This window comes from Castanea sativa, chromosome 12, assembly GCF_040712315.1.
Source record: "Castanea sativa cultivar Marrone di Chiusa Pesio chromosome 12, ASM4071231v1".
In the NCBI taxonomy this organism is placed as follows: domain Eukaryota; kingdom Viridiplantae; phylum Streptophyta; class Magnoliopsida; order Fagales; family Fagaceae; genus Castanea; species Castanea sativa.
In genome coordinates this window covers 49955715-49978247 of record NC_134024.1, presented here as the reverse complement: position 1 = coordinate 49978247, position 22533 = coordinate 49955715, and the positions used below count along the sequence as shown (strand labels likewise).

General features: G+C 38.3%; 2 protein-coding genes across 2 annotated transcripts; one reads left to right on the top strand and one right to left on the bottom strand.

Moving 5' to 3' along the window:
• The first annotated feature begins 4499 nt into the window (after positions 1 to 4499).
• LOC142619323 (large ribosomal subunit protein uL13w-like) lies at positions 4500 to 6269 on the top strand. The gene is made up of 3 exons (XM_075792386.1): positions 4500 to 5004; positions 5102 to 5189; positions 5856 to 6269. The coding sequence occupies exons 1-3, from the start codon at positions 4616 to 4618 to the stop codon at positions 5997 to 5999; spliced, it is 621 nt and encodes a 206-aa protein (XP_075648501.1). The 5' UTR covers positions 4500 to 4615; the 3' UTR covers positions 6000 to 6269.
• Positions 6270 to 10713: 4444 nt separating this feature from the next.
• On the bottom strand, positions 10714 to 13406 carry LOC142618884 (uncharacterized). The gene is made up of 2 exons (XM_075791924.1): positions 13217 to 13406; positions 10714 to 11931 (listed from the first exon to the last, which is right to left on the bottom strand). The coding sequence occupies exon 2, from the start codon at positions 11890 to 11892 to the stop codon at positions 10981 to 10983; it is 912 nt and encodes a 303-aa protein (XP_075648039.1). The 5' UTR covers positions 11893 to 11931; positions 13217 to 13406; the 3' UTR covers positions 10714 to 10980.
• Between the last annotated feature and the right edge of the window lie 9127 nt (positions 13407 to 22533).

The following is a 22533-nucleotide window of genomic DNA, read 5'->3' as shown; positions in this document are numbered from 1 at the left end:
CACCACGTGTCATACCCGTGGCCGAGAACCTATCGAGGAGGCCACGCCCTCGGACTATAGGGTCACGTCAATAGTACGTCATCAAAGTAGGTTGCACTGTATAGAAAGAGCTTTGGGGAAGGTGTTTGTGCTGACATGACTAAAAAGTTGGTGGCTGCCACCACATTTAATACATCCCACCAAACCTTTTGGCTGCATTTATGTGGAGAAGACCCTTGAGTAGTGCTACCTTGCCTGTCATAACTCACAAGGGGATTGAGAAGGTGCCTGATGGGACATGCATTTAAGTTGTGGCCTGGGTGGTCAACAAATGGTGGACCAAGATCATCTAAGGGGAGCTATATAATGTAAGGAACCCTTCAAGGACTGGGGGATTGGTAAAGAGGGAGAGAAACATTGTAACACCGAGAACTGGACATATAACCAAATTGAAATGACAAATATACAAGATCTAGTCTCCTCGAACTGTGCCGATGACGATTTACTCTGAGCAAAACCTTTTTATTCTTGTTTTCTTTTAATCTAGGCTCACTATAATTATTTTCTGATTTATCAGAGCCTAGTTTTTTAGCCCACTCTCTATAAATTTATTGTATTGGGCTCTTTAGGCCTAGATCCTTTTTCCTAGGCCTAGGCCACCAATCAGGTCCTTACATGATTATTTTTTATTTTTGTCATTATTGTTATAAGTCCAAGAAACTAGAATGCCAAGAAGATTTTTTTTTTAATTATTAAAATAAAAAGAACAAGAAGAGATAGTAAATGTTAATGACAATGAAGTAAATTTTAATAAAGAAATAAGTTTGCAAAATGATAAACATGATGATGGCATTGACTTAGATGGGGTTTATTAGGCAATATGATGAAAACAAATTATTATTTTTGGGTCATTTGTAATATATTATGATTATCACTTTTGAATTTATGCAATTTGAATATGTATGTTATAAACACATGCTAGTTTGATTTATTTAGTTAGCTTCTTAAATATTATTACAGAAATGATGAATAAATTAGTCATTAATTGACTATATTTAAAATTTATAATGAATATACCATTTATATATGTATATCTATAATTTTTTATAAATTTTATTAAATGTTTGTGTATCTTACGATACACGATACGGAAAAATCAAAAATCGATTTATGATACGATTCACGTTTTGATAACTATGCTCGATGGCCTAAAAAAATTATTAACTCAGCACTCAACGACACCAACCCGATACTCCAATCGTCTTCCCCATTCCCCACCTTCTCCTTCTCCGGCATCAAATTATTTAGGGAACTCACAAATTGTTCCACAAGAAAATGGTTCCTAACAACTTATTGTTAAAAATAAAAAAGGAAAGTACAAATAAAAAAATAGTAGAATTTTTGATGGTAGGAATGTTGAAGACACGAGAGAGAGAGAGAGAGAGAGAGAGAGAGAGAGAGAGAGAGAGAGAGAGAGACTTAAAAATAAGGAGCATGAAAAATGTAGAAAGAGAGTGTGTAATTGAGGGGACATGTCACTACTAGTGGGACCCATATAGTTGGCTTTATTATGAAAATGCTATTGTATCCATTTTCATAAAAAATAAAAGGGTAAAAAAGTGTTTTCGTTTTTTATATTTAAATCCACTTTTTTTGGATATTGAAAATGAAAACTGAGTACAAATTTTTGCAAACCATACCAATTTTTTGTAGTGGATGCCACAAAAAACCAAAAAGAATATAGAAAACCGCACTTTTTTCCTCTAACCAAACAACATCTAAGCTTATCAAAATTGTGCTAGTGACAACTAGCACAATTGTCCCTTATTATTATTAAGTAATAGAAATGAAGAGTTTTGGAGGATCTGCAGGGAAAGAAACACTCATAGAGTTCATCGATGTGTTGCTGGACAAAAATCTTCTAATGCTTAAGTCAGAACTTCACAAGAATCCCAATGGACTATGAAAGTGTAAGAGTTTGTGTTTTTCACTTGTACCTTGGAACAAAGGAGATTTGGCGTTTATATAGAGGTTTAGAGTTGACCACATTTTCATGATTTTTGCCACTTTTCTTATAGGAGGTGTAATTAGAGTTATGGAGTTAACGACGGTGAGATTCTCAGGATTCATTCCCATTTTTAGAAGATGAAGGCTAGTGGAAGGATCTCCAAGCGTGGTGCATAAGAGTTTCCATTTTTGAGCAAATGTGGGGAGAGTCACTCGAACCATTACTAATGGGTGTCCTATCGTCGGCTGAATCATCGTACGTGTGGGATAGACCACCATGTGAGGTGAGGTGAGGTGTGGACAAGTGAGAGAGTCTTGGTGCAAATGGATGAGAGTCTTGGGCCTCTTTCAGCTTGATGAAAAATTGTTCCTTGTCAAAAGTTTACATAATTTTGCATAAGAAAGATGAGGAAGGTTGATATGCTCATCATAGTGATGATGTTGGACCATTTTTTTTATATTTGAACGAGGAGGGCATGATCACTAAACATGAGATTTAGGGAGGTAAATTTTTTTAAATAAGGTTTTTGTTTTGTTTTTTTATTGATATGGACAAAATGACATAGTTTTGGGAGATGAGGTGACACTTAATGACCACTTCATGAATGCGGATTCTAGTTAGTTTAATTAGTAAAGTTTCTTATCGATGAACAAGAGATTTGGGGTTCTAACCTTGCTTACACCAAAAAGACGAATTGATGTTTGGGTGTGATGATAAAATACAATCATTGTCATAGGTTAAAACTCTATTGTATTTAAAATAATAAAAAAAAGAAAAAAAATACCACTTCATGGCTATGGACCGAAGGACTATTTTCTAAACGAAATTTAATGTTAGTAAAGTGAATAAAAAAATTAAAAATTTTGAAACATTATCAGGAAAATTACATTTTACCACCCTAAATTATGCCCTATATTATAATTTGCTCCCTAAATTAGTTGAATGCACGGTTTGTACCTAAACTATGACCCATATTACACTTTGCACTATGACATTAGTTTTATTGTTATGTTGAATGGAAATATGAAGCATGTGACTTGTATGTGTATATTGCTTAAGTGGTACAAATTAAAAAAACCAAAAGCCTTATTTTCCGAATCAATTAAAAACAAAACTTTTTTTTAAGCTCTCTCTCGTGTGCGTATCAGCCCCTCCTTAAAATCCTTGTAACCCTAAATTGCCAAATCAAAATCATCTTTGCCACCACTACTACTTCACCACTGCAACATAGTGTGATGATAAAATACAATCATTGTCATAGGTTAAAACTCTATTGTATTTAAAATAATAAAAAAAGAAAAAAATACCACTTCATGGCTATGGACCGACGGACTATTTTCTAAACGAAATTTAATGTTAGTAAAGTGAATCAAAAAATTAAAATTTTAGAAACATAATCGGGAAAATTACATTTACCACCCTAAATTATGCCCTATATTATAATTTGCTCCCTAAATTATTTTAATGCACGATTTGCACCTAAACTATGACTCATATTACACTTTGCACTATGACATTAGTTTTATTGTTATGTTGAATGGAAATATGAAGCATGTGGCTTGCATGTGTATATTGCTTAAGTGGTACAAATTTAAAAAACCAAAAGCCTTATTTTCCGAATCAATTAAAAACAAATCTTTTTTTTTTAAGCTCTCTCTTGTGTGCGTATCAGCCCCTCCTTAAAATCCTTGTAACCCTAAATTGCCAAATCAAAATTATCTTTGCCACCACTACTATTTGAAATTTGGCTTCTTTATTGGCCATCTCTTGATTGAAGTTGAAATGTCTACAATATAGCATAGGTGTTGCAGAATTATATAGGTTTGTTCAAAGAGCACTAACCCACACTTTGACCAAATAGTAAAATTTTACCGTCCAAAAGTTTAGTGCTTTGTCTTTTGTTCCATATTAAATATATACCATGCTTCATGGAAACTACCTTGTAGAACAGGCAATACCTTAGCTTTTGATATTCATCATACTTTCAAGTTTCAACTTCAAATTGACAGTTTCTTAAGGGATTTAGGGTTTCTTTTGAGCAGTAGTTTGGTGGTGGTGGAACGATGGTTGTGTTGAAGATGATTTTGATTTAGGAATTTAGGGTTGCAATAATTTTAATTTGGAGGGAGGAGCTAATAAGAACAATAGAGCTGGATGCATTTTTTTTAACTGATTTGAAAGAAGGGTTTTTGGTCTTTTAAGTTTGTGTCAGTTAAGTAATACACACATGCAAGTTACATGCTTTATATTTCTATCTAACTTAACAGTAAAACTAACGGTCAAAATACAAAGTGTAACAAAAGTCATAACTTAGAGTGAAAACCGTGCATTTAAATAGTTTAAGATGCAGAATATAATTTAAGGCATACTTTAGAGTGGTTGAGTATATTTTGAACATAATAAAAAAAGAAAAGAAAAAAAGGAAGAAGTCCAAAAAGTTGATTGGGCCAGAAAGAAAGAAAGAAAGAAAAAGAAGATGAGGCCCAGAGAAACCAAAATGGGTGTGTATAGAGAAGCAGAGGAAGCAATATATAAAAACCCTAGCAGCAGCAGCAGCTCTAGATTGATACAAAGAGAGGCCGCTGCTGGATTGGAATCGTTGAGAGAGAGAGAGAGAGAGAGAGCAAAATGGTGTCAGGGTCGGGTATATGCTCAAAGAGAGTGGTTGTGGACGGAAGGAACCACATGCTGGGTCGACTCGCATCGATCGTAGCAAAAGAGGTGTTAAACGGTCAGAAAGTGGTAGTGGTTAGATGTGAAGAGATATGTATGTCAGGAGGACTGGTGCGGCAGAAGATGAAGTATATGAGATTCCTCCGAAAGCGCATGAACACAAAGCCATCTCACGGTCCCATCCACTTCCGGGCACCGGCGAAGATACTGTGGCGCACAGTCCGCGGCATGATCCCTCATAAGACCAAGCGCGGTGCCGCTGCTCTCGCTCGCCTTAAGGCTTACGAGGGCATTCCTCCTCCTTATGACAAGACCAAGAAGATGGTTATTCCAGACGCTTTAAAGTCAGTCTGTCTGTCTGTCAAAATTCACTCTTCGCTCTCCTCTTATTTTGAATTTGATTTTTAACGTTGTTGTTGTTGTTGTTGTTTTTGTTGTTAGGGTGCTGAGGCTTCAGAAGGGACACAAGTACTGCTTGTTGGGTCGCCTTTCTTCCGAGGTTGGATGGAACCACTACAACACTATCAGGGTAATTAAATATAATATTCTCACTTTTTTATATTTTGGAAACTTCACTTTCATATTTGCAAATTTCTTTTCTATTCCATGAATAATGCATTAAATGATTGTCAATGTTGATGACGATGAACACAGTGTTGATGAGGAAATAATTTTTGCAAGATGATGAATATAATGATAACGTTGACTTAGATGGAGGTGATTAGCCAAGATGATGAAATGGAATTAGTATTTTGGCTCATATATCATGTGTTATCTCTTTTGAGTTTAATCAATCTGAATGTGTGTATTATTAATAATTTTATTAGGTTTTTGTGTATCTTACGATATATGATACGATACAGTCTCCTCTCCTATGGTATTTATAATTAGGCTTGGATGAATGTCATCATACACTCTCCTATGAAATAAGGGTTGAATATTCGCTGAAAATGAACCTGGAAGATAGTGTGTCATTTGGGCTGTGGTCAAGATAGTTGTTTCACTATACACTTGATAGCAAGTTAGATTTTGGATTAACAGGCTATAAGATATCAAAAGTCCTTGTCCATGAGTTAGTTTATCAACATGCTTATGCTGGCTTTTTATTGTTAACATTAACCAAATCTAAAAGTAAAAGTCACACTTTGTGAGCAGAACATGTATTCAAAGATTTCTAACCATTCTCTTGCCACAGGAGCTGGAGGAGAAGAGAAAAGAGAGAGCTCAGGTAACATATGAGAGGAAGAAGCAGCTGACCAAACTTAGAGTGAAGGCTGAGAAGGCTGCAGAGGAGAAACTTGGTCCTCAATCTGACATCCTTGCTATGGTTAAGTACTGAGGTTACCTAGATTAGGCAGTTGCTTACAATTTTGTTCGAGGATTTTGTCGTAATGAGTTTTGTTGTTTGTTTGAGATGGCTGCAGAGGAGAAAATTGGTCCTCAATCTGACATTCCTGCTGTGGTTAAGTACTGAGGTTATATAGATTAGGCAGCTGCTTACATTTTGTTTTGAGGATTTTGTCGTAATGCATTTTTTTGTTTGTTTGAGACGGTGCACTATGTTTTGATAAATTATGAATGAATATTGGTTTCTCATGATTTGGCTATAGTATGTTTCTTTTATTGTCTCAATATACTATACTATTGGTGAATTTATTCGTCGCATTCTTGTCTTCCCACTTTCTATACAATGGGTGTCTTCAATGTTTATGAGGTTCTATTTGGGCTCCATAGTTTCTCACTTGTGGTATTATGCTGTTGACCTGAGTAACGGGCACAGCTTGTGATGTTTGCTTGCCACTGCTATGCCATCTATCAAATGAACTTTGAAATTCAAGATGTTATATCTGATCCCAGATTAGTCTTGTGCCCCATTGCTTCCAATTTTACTTATGGTCTTCATTGTTGAAGGAAGGGAGAGGAGAGGAGAGGAGGTAAAGGTGGCTGGAGTGTGTAATAATTTTTAGTACGTTCCATCTCTTATGTGGATTTTGTCTTTGAATTTTTAATGAACATTCCGTACAATACTAACTGCCATCTTGTAAATATATTTCAAGGCCACCATGTCTTCTTCTCAACTTCCATTAAACTTAGTGAAAGATTTTGTTTGATATACTCAGGTTTTTTCCTCTTTCCTTCTTCGTACGTACCACTTAATCGGATCCGACCCCCTGTAACCCGGAAACGAGGAAATATTGAGTCACTTGCTGATGACTTGACCTGTGAAAGCGGAAATTATCTAAATTGGAATATATATTTCTTGTGTAACTCTATACCTCTTTTAAACTGTTGATTCCAGTAAAGAGATGCCTCAAAATTCACATCTTGTCTCTCCTAATTTTTCTCTCTCCTTGGGTCTCCTCCATGCATCTAAAACTCTTACCTCTTTTCTCTGTGTCCAAAGTTTGTCTCTCTTCATATTCGTGTAAACTGTGAACTCCAATTGCTTCTCTAGTTTAGTGACAACACAGGACTAGAGATCAGTGAGGTTTGAGCGAGAACATGCAGAGATCTCACATTTTTCTTCTTTTAAACAACAATTTTCATCGCAACTCAAAAAAACTTTAAAACAAATCACTATGTATCTCTGTGAACAAGGTGCCAGGAAATCTGGGCATTCCTCTAACCACACTTGTAGAGTTTACATTAGCAATAGGTCAATGTCGAAGCAGGTCCATTACATTTCTATGAACAAGCTCATACCTTCCATTATATACATAGAACATCCAATAGTTACCACTTGCTTACTTATATACTACATACAATCATACAAGCACGGTTCACATAAAATACATACATAGTCTTCTGTATATATTTTATTAAATCATTTTAATCTTTGCGAATTCTGTTCTTGTCATGGGTAGCGGTAATATGATCTAATAAAATGCTAATTAGCGGGGCACCACATTTGTGACTAGAAGATTCATTTACTTCATGCAATGCGATTAAAAATCAAATAGTCAAATTACAGTTTTACCCCTGATATGAAATGACAATTGTGATGAGGTGAGGTCAAATGTAAGTTGCAAAATGGAGTATCTACTGTACTTAATTAGCAACACATTTTAACCTTTCAGCGGCTTTCTCACTGCCGTTCAAGAGGGTCGTGAAGAATTTTGCAATATCCTTGGTTTTAACTCCAACCCTAAAGCTTTCAGGCTTAGTGGCCCTCTGCTCAGTGTCTGATACAACGTCAACTCTCTCGCTTTTGCTTTGTTCTCTTGGTTGTCTCTCTCTGTCGCATTGTATTATACCCATGTCAATAAATGGTAGGGTGGAGGTGAAAAGAGTGTTTATAGGAGCAGGGTGCAACAAAATTGCGAACAACTTTTCATGGGTACTTATGATTTGCTCACCTTTGGTGCCCAAAACTCCGTCACTATTATCTCTCCCAAAGTTCCTCTCTTTTAACTCACGTCCTTCTAAATTTCATAATTAAATACCCATCTTCTTACATATAATCAAACGCCCCCTCTCCCCAACTGGTAAAGCTAGTTGTTTACTAGTGCTTATGTTGTATGATAAGTAGTTCCTTTTGCTTGTAGAAAGTTAGTTGATAGATTGCTAGTGATAAGTGCAACAGCCTATTTATTAGTTAGATATGTTTGGAAAAAAATGTTTGTTCATGAAGGAAAAAAATGTTTGGACACTGACGGCTAAATTTCAGGCAACCTTCTTTCAGGTAACAAAAGCAAAACATAAACCCTTTTGTTTTTGTGTGTGTGTGTGTGTATATATATATATAGTAAAACTGAAACAGGGTTTTAGGTTGCATAAACAAAGAGCCTTCTAGTAAAAATTGGTAAGCTTTCAAAACATGAAAAAAGTTGCCACTTCCCAATAGCTGACACTATTTGAACTTTCAAGCAACAGTGAAAATGATTCTTTTAGCACTCAATGCCATATACTGAATTGAATCTAAGCCAATCCTAAACTAGTAGTAAGTAGTAACTAATGTTGCACTGTTAATTAGAATGATCATAATCATGCAGAATGCAGGTTAAAATCACAGCAGATAAAATAAAATAAAAAAATAAAAATGTTGACTATCAACCTTGGTTTCAGATAAGATGTTCATACAACAAAAAAAAAAGCCTTAATCCCAAATTTTTTGGGGTCAACTATGGATCCTCAATAGATTAATTAGGGTTGGCCAAATGTATCTTTTTCCTCTATTCTATTCTATCTAAAATCATACATTATGTTGTAGCTATTATTTCCATTAATTTCCTTGTTAAAGACACTATATTCCAAGTACCTATACAAATCTTATTCAACAATAACATGCAGCAAAAAAAAAAAAAAAAAAATTTGCTCAGACTACAAATAGTAATTTAGTGTTATTTCACATCCCTTTATCCCACTGATTTTTTTCTTTTTTCTTTTTCTATTGGTAAGCTACACACATCCAATGGTTTTGAATCTACTCACCCTCCGCCTTGTTGTCCAAGCAAAGGTGTCATTGAGTTAGAGCTAATTGGTCTTTGAACTATTTAGAGTAAAAGCAAAAAATTCTTAATTTCCTCATAGCAGTACCGTATAAACTGCAACGCTACCAACCACCAATTCTACATTACAAACTATCATCACCTCTAAATATGTTAAGTAATTACCTCACACCATAAACAGAATCTCTACCACGTCCAAGGTGATCCTCATCTCCACTACTGCTACTGTCACTTCCAATTGTTGTTTAGCATGAAGGATAAAAGGTATAACTAGTTGGCAATCTAATGCAATCTCCTCTGTATGTATATAAGCAATGAATAAGGTCATTTTAGCAAAGCTGAAAGTGTTAGTGTGTACATTAAAAGGAAGTAGTTTTAGCAACAAAAGTACTAAGATTCAAACATTTTCAAAAGAAACAGAACAAAGGCATTATAGCTGAAAAGTGCAAGCTTCTGCAGATATCTTAAGCCACTCATGACAATTATCTGGCTCATCAAGAATTGACGTAAAAACGGTCCATTGAATCATAAAGCAACAAACAAAAATAACCATACTACTTTGACCGTGGTAGGTGGAACCCTAGATCCACAATTCAAGGGTTGTAGGACAAGATAATCCTACAATAGATCGCAATTTTAACAACCACAAACCATGCAGCCATGTGATATCTACGACAATAGAAGATCAAAAGCAAGAATAATTCTTCTCAATAACTCCTCTATTTGAAATTTCAGACTCTTCTTTCAGTCAATTCCACAAAGGATAAACATTAAACTTGCACAGTGCACAGTTATTTAATACTATCATTGCTAATTTCATTTCTCATATTCATGCACAATACAAAACAACATTGCTAATTTCATTTCTCATATTCATGCACAATACAAAACAACATGAAAGCTAGCAACAGAGTTTAACTCTCAATCTTGGTTTCTGATAAAAATTCTAGGTAACAGCTCCACTTGGTAAGTCAATTTTGCTTCTCATTTCTTTTACTCCACTAGAATTATTTCAAGTGGGAAGAAAAAGAAACGCTTTGATCCTAATGCTACTTCTTACCCCAAAATCACAAACAGCAGCTAACACTTCCATTACAGCTGCAATCACCTCCTCTAGAACTCATGTCACAACACTTGAACTCTTATCACACCACTGCCTCAGCCTCTACAACCACCAAAAGAACCAGCTATGAGCTATGAAACCAGGTAATTTCTGACAGAGTATCATCATGCTCATGCATGCATTGTTTTAATCTAGAAAATCAAATTTCCTAATAGAACACAAGGCATAATTTTAATTACACCACTCTGTAGAAATCGGATCAACTCAAAATTGGCATAAAAAGCCATTGTTAGAAAACAAGGATATAAGCACAATAATCTCATAAAACTGTAAAATATGTTTATTCAAATATTTACTATAAAAAAAGGTATAGTGTATATACTGCTTTAAAAAAAAAATTTAAAAGCAGCAAGCAGTATAATTTAAGCTACAGTGGTGTTAAGAAGGGATCATTCCACTATCATATCCATATTAGGTTTGATAGGATCTCACGTGCCAAGTATCAATAGAAATTGACTAAAAATCCTAGAGCAAAAAAAATAAAGATTAAAATAACAATTCCCATTTGAAAACCCTTAAATGTACAGTTGTCGAGTTACATCATTAACATGATCAACGTCAAAAGCCAATAACAATGTAACTGTTGAACAATGATGAATAATATCATCTTAAAAAAAGAAAAGAAGATATAGCATCTAATTCCATCTATTTGCTTAACAGCCAGAACACATAAACTCTTTCATCCAATCTAATTCTAGAAACAACAACAATCTAATTCTAGGAGCAACAAATTCCAAGTCACACCACATCTACCGCTGAATATTAAGCATCGCCTTAGCCTCAGTCTGCTCCTCCAACAAACCATCACTCACATACTTACTCAACAGCTCAATCTTCTTTTTCTCCAACACCATCCTCTCTATTTCCTTGTCATCCGGCAATGGCACATGAACCACAAACTCCCTCCTCCCCTCCCTTTCCATCTCCTCCTTCTCCAGCTTCTCCCTTTTCCTCTTCTCCTCCTCCTCCACTTCCTCCTCCATCCCCTCAAACAACACCTCCTTCACCACACTCACCACCTCCCCACTCTTTACTGCCTTCTTTGCCTCCCTCCTCACCTCCTCCACTCTCCTCCACTCCTCCAGTGCCTCGGCCCTCATCTTCTCCTCACTGGGCCCCTCCACCCTCTCCAGAACCCCATCCTCGTCATCCCTATACCCATAATAACTCGCATCAATCCTCTTATATATATCATATCGAGTCCTCCTTTTTCGTAATTCCGGAGGCTTCTCAAACAGCTCTCTCACTCCTGGCAACTTCTTTGCAGCACCAAAGTATCGGTATCCTGGCCCACGCCCACTAGGGTTAGGAACATCCACTATGTTTCCTTCTAGGTCCATCATTTTAGGGGCATGTTTGGCATAATTAGGCCCACCAAGCTCAACAATGCGTCGTTCCCAATGGGATTTTTCCCGGATGAGTTTATTGATCTCGTCATTGAGGTCACGGAGGCGGTGCTCTCCAAGCCCTTCATTTTGGATTTCAGCAACTTTGCGGCCAATCTCGCGCATGATTTGCTGGCGCCACCTATCGGCCTCGGCAAGGTCACGACATTCAGAGGCAAGGAAGGGACGACGCTCTTTTGGTTTCTTTTTCTCTTCAGCTTTGAGCGCAATGAATCTGTTTAGCATTGACTGCGCTTTCTCCTCATTGCGAGCCATCTTATGGCCTTGTTTCTAGGAATGTAATGTTACAAAAATCTGAAAAATAGAGTCAAATTGTGTATCCCATAAGCCTTAAAACTCAAACCAAGCATCTACACCATGTACATTACAGTAGCTTGACACCACCCCATTCATTTTTCTTCTTTTTTTTAATAGGTAACGAAAGTTTTAATAGAAATTTCAAGGAGAGAAACTATTGAAAAAATGAAAAGAAAATAATATTGATGGAATTTTTGGGATGAAAAACTGTCCATTCCTCAAGTAAAATTTGAGGAAAATCCAGCATTTTTCTAAAATCCTATAAATAAAAAAGAAGATATGGGCATCCCTTTCACTTATGAACTAGCAAGGAAACAACAAAAAGGATAATTTTTATTGCCATTTAGTTGGCACAATAACAAACAAAGTCTTAATCCCAAAATTTTTGAGTTAGCTATGGATCGTCAACAAATTTGTTAGGTTCATCCATATATATTCTTTTCTGCCAATTTACTCTATCTAGAGTCAAACTTTTTGTTACTCCCTTAATTGACATGTGTCCTTTTTTTATTGCTTCTACTAATGTGATCTTTTGGTCTTCCTCTACCTTTTTTTTCATTCCCTTAACTTGGATCAACTAATCTATACAACTATGAATTACTAACCTTTACACTTAGAAACCACATCCATAATTAAATAATCTAGTCAATCCAACTTTAGGCATGTTGGGCATCTAAATATCCTCAAGGGAAGTTAGAATCAATTACCAGAAGAATGTTGAAACCCAGAAACCATTATGGCTAAAGAAGGTCTATTTCAAAACCAACACTGAACTTTTTTTCTTAAAAAAGTTACAAAAAATTGTGTCAATTAAATTTTTATTTTTTTTCAAAATAAATAATATTTTGAAACATTAAACGAGTTAAAGCTTGTACCTGCTTCAAAAAAAAAAAAAAAACACACGTTTATTCCAAACTCATCATCTACATGATTACTCTCAACTTTGTTTGATGATCTAAATTCATTCGGCATTAACAAAATTCATACAGCAGCAACAAACGTATATAAACAAAATTCCACTAAAATCATCATCCCAATGTATAAAATAATTTAATTCAGGATTAAACATTTTTATCATCATCCCAATTCCAAACAAACCCGTAAAAAATATATACATTTAAATCAAACCAAGCAATTGCAAACCCTCAAAACACTGACTATTTTAAATAAATAAACCCTTCTATTCCTTTATCAAAAAACCAAACAGAAATTTTAAAAATAATTGAGAGTCAAGATTAGGGCTTGTTTCTCTACGACAGACAGAGAGAGAGAAGTGACTCACAGTCGACAGCGAGATGAAGAGGAGTGAGTGTGTGAGTCGGTGATGATGTCGTCTCCGGTGTCGGTTCGGTGTCGGCAAGACCACAGTCGCCGGTGTCTTTCTCTTGTCGACAATGAATGATATTATTTACCACTTTACCATACGGGCTGTCGTATTCAATATTAACTTTCAAAAAGTGTCTTAACATTGAAATCATATGTTGATTTTTTTTTTTTTGTTTGTAACTAGCCTTATGACATTATTTTATTAATTTATTTATTTTTGTAACTAGCCTTATGACATTTCTGGTCATATTAGTGGATCTAAATGTGAATTTTTTTTTGAAAAATGTGTAAATCACAAAATTAAAATGAGTGAAAATTTATGACAATAAAAAAAAAAAAAACCTCATTGCAAGCTTGAAGCACGTGTTTTACGCTTGTGATGAGGCTAGTATTTGTTTAAAGTAATGTTAGGAAAAGATTATGAGTTATTTAGAGAATTGAGAGATTAGGTAAGTAACATTACTTTGAACTTCTTACTTATGGCATATGTTCTCAATTACAATCAAAATTCAATAATTATTAATTTTTTAATAAAAAGGCCAAATTTTAAGACAATTTGTAAATTTGCAGTGATCAGTGGATTTAGCAATCATAACAGATTGTTTCTAAAAAAAAAAAAAAGCATTCATAACAGATTCTCCCAAAAAAAAAAAAATCCATAGTACATGATAAAAAGTAATTTAAAAAAGCATTGAAGTAAACTTGTATACAATTTTTTTGTAGCCTATAGCACACATATTTTAATTTTATACAAAGAAGCGGCCTGAAGTTATTGTTTGTGAGAACAGTAGCTGGCTGCCAAAAATTGTATTCAAGTTTTTTTTTTGAATTACAATTTTAACCTCAATTTTTAATTTTAAAGAATAAGGACTACTATGTTTAATTAGATTAAGAGTATTTTTGATAATTTATGAATTGATATTGTAAGTGCACGATTTGTACCCGAACCCAAAACAAGTGATGGGCTCAGGCCCAACGAGTTTTATACAATGAAATTTATAGAGTATGAGTTTAAAACCTAGGTTAAGGATATTGAAAAGTTGATAAACAAGCTAGAATGCCGCAGTCTATGCAAGTAATAGATGCATGTGACAAAAAACCCTCCAAAGACATAAGCCGAGGACAATTTGTATAGTCTTTCTTTCTCTAAGCAAAAGATTACAATTTTTTAGTTTCCAAAAAGATCAAGATCCCCCACTTCTTTCCTCTCTCGTCTTCTTATATCCTTTTTCTTCTTCCCTGTTTCATCCACGTGTAACACAGATCTTCTTCCTAGATACTTATCCAATCCACCACCTTTTTAAAGTCTTCAAATAATAGCTGAAAAGCTGAATACTACTGTTCAGAGGTCATTTCCTCATTAATGCGGCCAGAGAGGTAGATGCAAGACCTTTAATGCGGTGGTAGTAGCTTTTTCCTTAGATATTTCTCCCACGTTCCTGCTTCTAACGGGTGCTTGGATCACGCATTTACCCAACAGACCATCTAGAATTCAGTTTCTAAGCCCTTTAGCAAGTCCCATGGCCTTTACTGGGCTTGTTCGAGGAGATACTCCACCTCGGACTACTCTTCGGACCATTATAGTGCGGACTAACCTGTGGGCCCAGAAGACTCTGATTGAATAGACTTATACCAACTAACCAGGCCCAAGGCCTAAACGTGCCTTTAAGCATTTTTACCCCCCACAATAGCCCCTCAAAACTTCAATTTTCCCTCCCATCTGAGGAGAGAAATGGAGTTTTGAACCAGCAGTGCACCTTCCACACACTTTGCAAACCGCCACATGTGTAGGGGTCCTTTCATTTCTTCAAAACTGCCTCTAACGCTTCGAAACCCAAAACACTTGCATTTATGACATCAAGTTACGTCTTGTCCTCCACGTTCAATGGTGAGATACGCATCCACCAGCCTAGGTTTGTCTTAAAAAATTGGGTGGGATAATTTTGATTGGAGGCCGCCTCCCACACGTCAAAACGCCTAGGAATCTGTATCTCCATCCATTCTTTCAGAAATCAATCACATCTAAGAATTAATCATTATCTCTCCTCTCAAGAAGCTCGTGAAGAATCGCCTAATTATTTCCCGTTAGTTTTCAATTTTCTTTACTCATTTCTTCTCGGCTTCAGTCCTCGGCCACCATCTAAACCCCTTTCCTTCTTTAAATTTTTGTTCTCACTCTCACCAAATGGGTAGATTTAAGTGTTTAGTAGATATCGATGCCGGTGTGGAGGGTTTTCGGGTCAAATATCGAATTCCTCAAGACGTAGGCTTAAGATACTGCCTAGTAGAAGCCATATGTAATGCTAGGAGAGAGGGAGAGGTTATCATCCCCATCATCGCCTTCCTAGAAGGTGGGATGACCCTCCCAATGAAAAACGTAACCAGTGAATACCTACGCAACCATAGGTTATGCCCAGATCAGTGCACGCCAAATGTATTTAGGGTCTTAGGTTGTGTCGATGCTTTAAACGAGCAGATGGGTCCGAACCTCAGATGGCACGACGTTGTTTACATGTACGAGTGCCATTAACTTAAAAGTGTAGGATACTACCTTAAATCTAGGTCTAGCATTGTTAGACTTATATCCTGTCTTCCCAAGTCCAACAAAGGTATGAAAGACGACTATCTCATCACCTCGGGAAATTGGTCTAACAACCCTCACTGCCTCGTCGAATGGGGAGACCCAGGTGTGACTCCATAGGAGTTAGATTCCCTAACCCATTACTTAATCCCATTATCTTTACCATTTTTTATTATATTGCGCATTATTGCACTTTCTTTTGATATTTATCGCTAATCTAATCGTGCTTGTCTCCTCGGATGTTTTTCGCAGATAAACAACACGTATGTCTGCGTCTGAGCCTTTGCAACGTCGCAGACCTCAACCGCATTCTTCGCTTCGAAGTCTTTGTTAGCGAAGATCTACAAGTGAGAGCAGCGCACCTGATATTAGGATACGATCCTTTATTAGAGGATTTCCAAGAGATTGACAATGCGATCACCACAGGAGACAAACGACGCAGAATGATAGACGTTTCACGACGATGCTTCCTTTCTGACCACGAACTCTTAGACGACCCTTCCATCATACTATACTCTCGCCCTATCGTGGCAATTCCTCTCTCGGCACATTCCCAAACAACCGCCGTCCGAGAAGAGCCTGCATCCTCGTAACAATCGTTGGACGAGGAGATTGACCAGTTTCGCCTTGAAGAAGCTGAGAGGCCTCGAGAGGATCAACTCTTCATCCTCTCGAACGAAAAGCTCGTACCCGCCAAAACTTTGGGCATACAAGGTTTAATAATTGCACAGCCTGACTCCAGCTCCGAAGAAGACGACATGTCCACTCTAAGGACGCTGATGTCGAAGAGGGGCACGAAAGCCTCCAAAAAGGACGCGGGTGAGTCCCAGATTCCTCCTCCTCTGCCACCACCCCTCCTCCCTCTGACCTTAAACTTCCCATTCCGGAGCCTAAGAAGAAGAGGAAAAATGAGGCTGAGGAGGCAGAGGTGGAGAGGCAGAAGACGCTAAAACAACAACAACAACAACAGAAAACTGGCAAAGGCAAGGGACGTGCCTTTTCAGTGGAAAGTGGGGAGAACCGGGATTTGGCCGAGATACATCGTACACCGGCCAATTGGTCTCCCGAGCTGAAGTTGGATGGGGCACCAATCTCTTGCTAATCCAGCATCAGGGCGTTCCAGCAAGGTCACGCTCACCACCTAGCCGAGTCTCTGGAATGGCCTCTTCTTTTGCCCAAGGATATGGACGCCCTGGACAAGATGAACCAACCACATCTTTTCCTTTCACTCAAAAGGGACTTAGCTCTGGTGAGTATCTCGTGTTTACCCCCACATTACTGTTTTCACTACATTTTAACGAAAAAATCGTTCTCCTGTACTTTGAATTTGCCTTAACAATAATGCATTTATTTTAATATTTAACGCAAGCCATCTAGGAAGTCTTTGCTGCTGAGAAGTGGGTGGAAGACTCTCGGAAGAAAGTTGCAGCTGAGCTTGAGGTCCGGTAGGAGACCGAGAAGTCCCTAGGCCAGGCTCTTGTAGAGAACGAGAACCTAAACAAGTAGCTGGCAAAGTAGAAGAGGGAGAGGGGCGGTGCTAAGGCTAGCCTGAAGACAATGAAAACCCAGGTGGAGAGGCAACGCAAGCTTCTGCGTTAGAAGGACGAGGACTTGTCTAAAGCCCAGCAAGAAAATTCCGACTTGAAGAAGGAGCTTGCTAGGATGAGGGAAGAGACTCGTACCTTCAAGGATAGCATGGAGGCCATGAAGAAGGCTGCTTACAAAGAAGGGGTGGAGGCGACAGAAAACCAACTGATAGAGGAGTTCATTGAGTTGTGCCGGGAATATTGCCAACAAGTATGGGCGGAAGCTCTAAATGTGGCAAGGATTTCCACAACTTCCGAGTTGAGGAAGCCTGAAAACATTTGGCTTCCCCAGGACATCCAGGTGCTCGAAGAGCTTCCTCCTGTCGCACCTACCCCTGAGACAGTGCCTTTAACGCATCCATCCATGATTCCACTGCCCATTCCAACTCCTAAAGAACCCGCTGGTTCTGACAAAGAGAAGGAATACGGCGACGGAGCCGAGAAGCCTACAAGCTAGAATGCCGACCCAATGTCCCTCCACTAGTGGCCAGAGATAAAGGGAAACAAGTCCAGACCTTATTCGAAGCAGAGCTGAAATGAATAGAGGAGGACAACAAACCAAAAGAGGCTGCCAGCACTTTCGAGCAAAACCCCCCTTCCAAGGCTTAAGGCTCAGGTTACTTGGGACTCCCTTCTCTTTTTTGTGATAATTTTTATTTTTTTTGTATTTTTTTTTGGTATTAGGACTTTAATTTTTACCCTTTTTTTATTATTTTTGTTTCAAAATTTTATCTCCGATGTATTCATTGACAAAAATTAATGAGAAATTTAGAAGATTTTATTTTTGACTGGCTTTCAACCTTCAGTACAACAATACTAATGTCATTACAACATTTCGATTAGCAGTAACTTCAAATAAAAGCACATACACTTGGTGTATATATGCAAATCATGCCTTAAAACCATAATACATGTAATACAGCAATACACAATTTAAAACTGAACTTTAGCATTTAGTTGGAGCATAAAGCAATCCATCAAACTTACCATGGCTCATGAACGCATCAACACTCATGTCGTATGGTTTCTACTAATTTTACCAAACTAGAGGGTCTGAGGACCCGACATAACTAAAGTTCTGTTTAACAGTCAATAGAACATCAATTTCTACCAGGTATGTGGTCCGAAAACCATACATGACCAAGTTTCTGTTTGATATTTAAAAATAGTGAATTGAAATTTTAATTTCCCCAAAGTAGAAGGTTTGAGAACTTGACATAACTAAGGTTCTGTTTAACAAACAATAGAATATCAATTTCCATAAGGCATGTGGTTCGAGGACCATACATGACAAGTTTCTATTTGATACTTAGAAATAGTAAATTAAAATGTTAATTTCCCCAAAGTAGAAGGTCTGAGGACCTGACATAACTAAGGTTCTGTTTAACAAACAATAGGATATCAATTTCCACAAGGTATGTGGTCTGAGGACCATGCATGACCAAGTTTCTGTTTGATACTTAGAAATAGTAAATTGAAATGTTAATTTTCCCAAAAGAAGAAGGTTTGAGGACTCGACATAACTAAGGTTCTGTTTAACAAACAATATGATATCAATTTCCACAAAGCACATGGTCTGAGGACCATGCATGACCAAATTTCTGTTTGATAATTAGAAATAGTAAATTGAAACGTTAATTTCCCCAAAGTAGAAGGTCTGAGGACCCGACATAACTAAGGTTCTGTTTAATAAACAATAGGATATCAATTTCTACAAGACATGTGGTCTGAGGACCATGCATGAACAAGTTTATGTTTGATACTTAGAAATAGTAAATTGAAATGTTAATTTTCCTAAAGTAGAAGGTCTAAGGACCTGACATAACTAAGGTTCTGTTTAACAAACAATAGGATATCAATTTCTACAAGGCATGTGGTCTGAGGACCATGCATAATGATACTTAGAAATAGTTAATAATAATACCTTTGTAGGTTGTTTACATTCCAAGGGCGTTGTACAATTTTTTCATCTAGATCAGTTAAGCGATATGACCCTATGCCCGCTACAGAAATGATCCGATATGGTCCTTCCCAATTTGGTGCTAGCTTTCCCCATGCTAGATTTTTGGCAGTACCTATGACTTTCCTTAACACCGAATCCCCAGGCGCAAGTGGCCTCAGCTTCACATGAGCATCATATCCTCATTTGAGCTTCTGCTGATAATAAGCCATTTGGACTATGGCGGCCTCTCATCGTTCCTCCACCAGATCCAGGCTTCTTTCCAAGCTGCCATCGTTATTCCCCAGCTGAAAGGTCTTCTCCTGATCACCTAATGCCAATGGTATCTAGTGATAACCCTGGAAGGCATCCAAAAAACTCATCTGAGGATGCCCGACTGTAGCATCCACTAGCTGATCGATGCGAGGCACTGGGAACGAGTCTTTTGGGCAGGCTTTGTTTACGTATGTAAAGTCCACGCATACTCTCCACTTTTTGCTCTTCTTTTTTACTACGATCGTGTGCGCCAACCATTCTGGGTAGAAAACTTCTTTAATAGCCCCAGCCATTTTGAGTTTGAGCACCTCTTCCTTAACAGCCTCGGAATGCTCTTTCGAAGAATGCCGAGGTGGTTGCCCCCTGAGAACAACGGCAGGGTTGACGTTCAAATGATGGCAAATGAAGCTTGGGTCAACCCCCGAAGCCTCATAGGGATCCCAAGCAAAAACGTCGATATTGTTTTTCAAAAACATCACCAATTCCATCTTCTCTTGGTGTGGTAACTGTATCCCAACTTGAAAGAACCTTTCGAGGTCATCAGTTATGAGAAATTTTTCCAAATCTTCACACGTGGCCTCTTCTACTGTCACCGCACCGGGCGCATCCAGAGCTGTTAATTGCTATAAGTCTTCCATAGCCAAGGCCGAGGACTTTGATTTGGCTTGATGCAGTACTGTGGCCGATATGCATTGCCTTGCAACTGATTGGTTACCAAGAATTTCTTCAATCAATCCACCCAAGGGAAACTTCACTTTAACATGTAAAGTCGAGAAGACAGCACCCAAAGCATGCAGCCAAGGCTTGGCGACGATGGCCATGTATGGAGAATATGCGTCAACCACAATGAAATCCACATTAACTGTTTTCGAGCCAGACTGTACGGGCAATCGAATTTGTCCCTTTGGTATAACAGCCTTCCCTTCGAAACTTATCAACGACAAGTCGTATGGAGTGAGATCCTCCAGACCTAACTTAAGCCTTTTTAATAAGTTAGGGTACATAATATCCGCACCGCTACCTTGATCGACCATCACCCTCTTGACGTCATAATTCCTTATCCTCAATGTGACCACCAAGGCATCATGGTGTGGTTGAATGGTCCTAACCTTATCTTCATCGAAAAATCCCAAGATAGGCGTACTCCCTTTGATCCTCTTCGACCTCGAGCCAGACTCCTCGGCCTGGGAATGTGACACTGCCATCACCCTTGTGAGAAAAGAACCCGTCCTGCCCGGTGCAGCGAAGATGACATTAATCGTTCTTAAGGGCGGCCAAGATGAGTTGTTCTTCTGATTGTTTGAACCTGAACGATTTCCTTGTCCGTTGGGTTGATACAAGTGCTGCTTCTTTCCCTCGCTAACAAGCTGCTCTAAATGGTTCCAAAGGGTCCGACAATTCTCGGTGATATGATCCACATCCTGATGATATTGACAAAAGAGGTTTTGATTTCGTTTTGTAGGGTCCCCCGCCATCTTACTGGGCCACTTGAAGTAGGGTTCCTTACGGACTTTCTCCAGCAGTTGGTGCACTGGTTCTCGAAATACGGTATTCACTACTTAAGGATTGGCTGAACCAGATTGCCCAGAGAAATCTCTCCTCATCTTGTTGTTATGGTACCTGTCCGACCTGAAATCTCTTCTCTCTAGCGGGATAACCTTCGCCTTACCCTTACCTTGTTGTTGATCTTCCTCAACCCTTTTGTACTCGTCGATGCGATCTATGAGGCGACGTACACTCTGTACGGGCTTTTTGGTCAGAGATTTCCTTAAATCATGATCAGTTGGGAGGCCCACTTTGAAAGTGTTAATCGCCACTTCATCAAAATCTCCATCGATTCGTTAAACATCTCCCAGTACCTGTCAGAATATACTTTCAAAGTCTCACCCTCCCTCATGGCCATAGATAACAATGAGTCCAAAGGCCGAGGGACTCTGCTGCATGTAATGAATTGAGATGCGAATGCCCTAGTGAGTTCCATGAAAGAATCGACAGACCACGGCTTTAGTCCGTTAAACCATCTCATAGCAACAGGTCCCAGGCTAGAGGGAAAGACTTTGCACATCAAGGGTTCGTTCTGAGAATGTACAGCCATCCTCTGATTAAAATGGCTCACGTGTTCGACTGGGTCTATCCTGCCATTATAGATGGTGAAAGTGGGCTGAGTGAACTGTAGTGGGAGCCTTCCCTTCTCGATCTTGCGTGAGAAAAAGGGCTTGGAGAGTTGGTGCAACACTTGGCTCATAGCATCGTTCCCCAAGCCCCTGGAGGGAAACTTCTTATGCTTATGACTTGGAAGCTCATTCTTCTCGTAAGAGGAGGTTTCGCTAGGGGGAGTCCTGGAACTTGAACTGTAACTGCTTCCCCGTGACCCCCTAGAGGAAGGATTAGACAGAGGTGAAGCCTGCCTTCATCTAACACAGTGTAGCTTCTTCTTGAGGTGGTCAATCTCCCTCTGCATGGTCTCAGCATCATCCTCATGAGTGGCCCTGCTCCCACCACGTGAGTGGCTTGCATCAGGGTGTGGTGTATGCATACTTCCCTTTCGATCCCTCTGACGCTCGAGACGCTCAAACTAATCTTCGCGCTGGGATCCTTGAGACTCTGCATGACGCGAACCTAAGCCTGCCATCACGTTCCAATTCCTTTCAACACTGGATTTCCCATAGACGGCGCCAATTGTAAGTGTACAATCAGTACCCGGACCCAAAACGAGTGATAGGCTCAGGCCCAAAGAGCCTTATACAATGAAATTTGTAGAGTATGAGTTTGAAACCTAGGTTAAGGATATTGAAAAGTTGATAAACAAGCTCAGTCTATGCAAGTAATAGATGAATGTGACAAAAAACCCTCCTCAGATGTAAGCCGATGACAATTTGTATAGTCTTTCT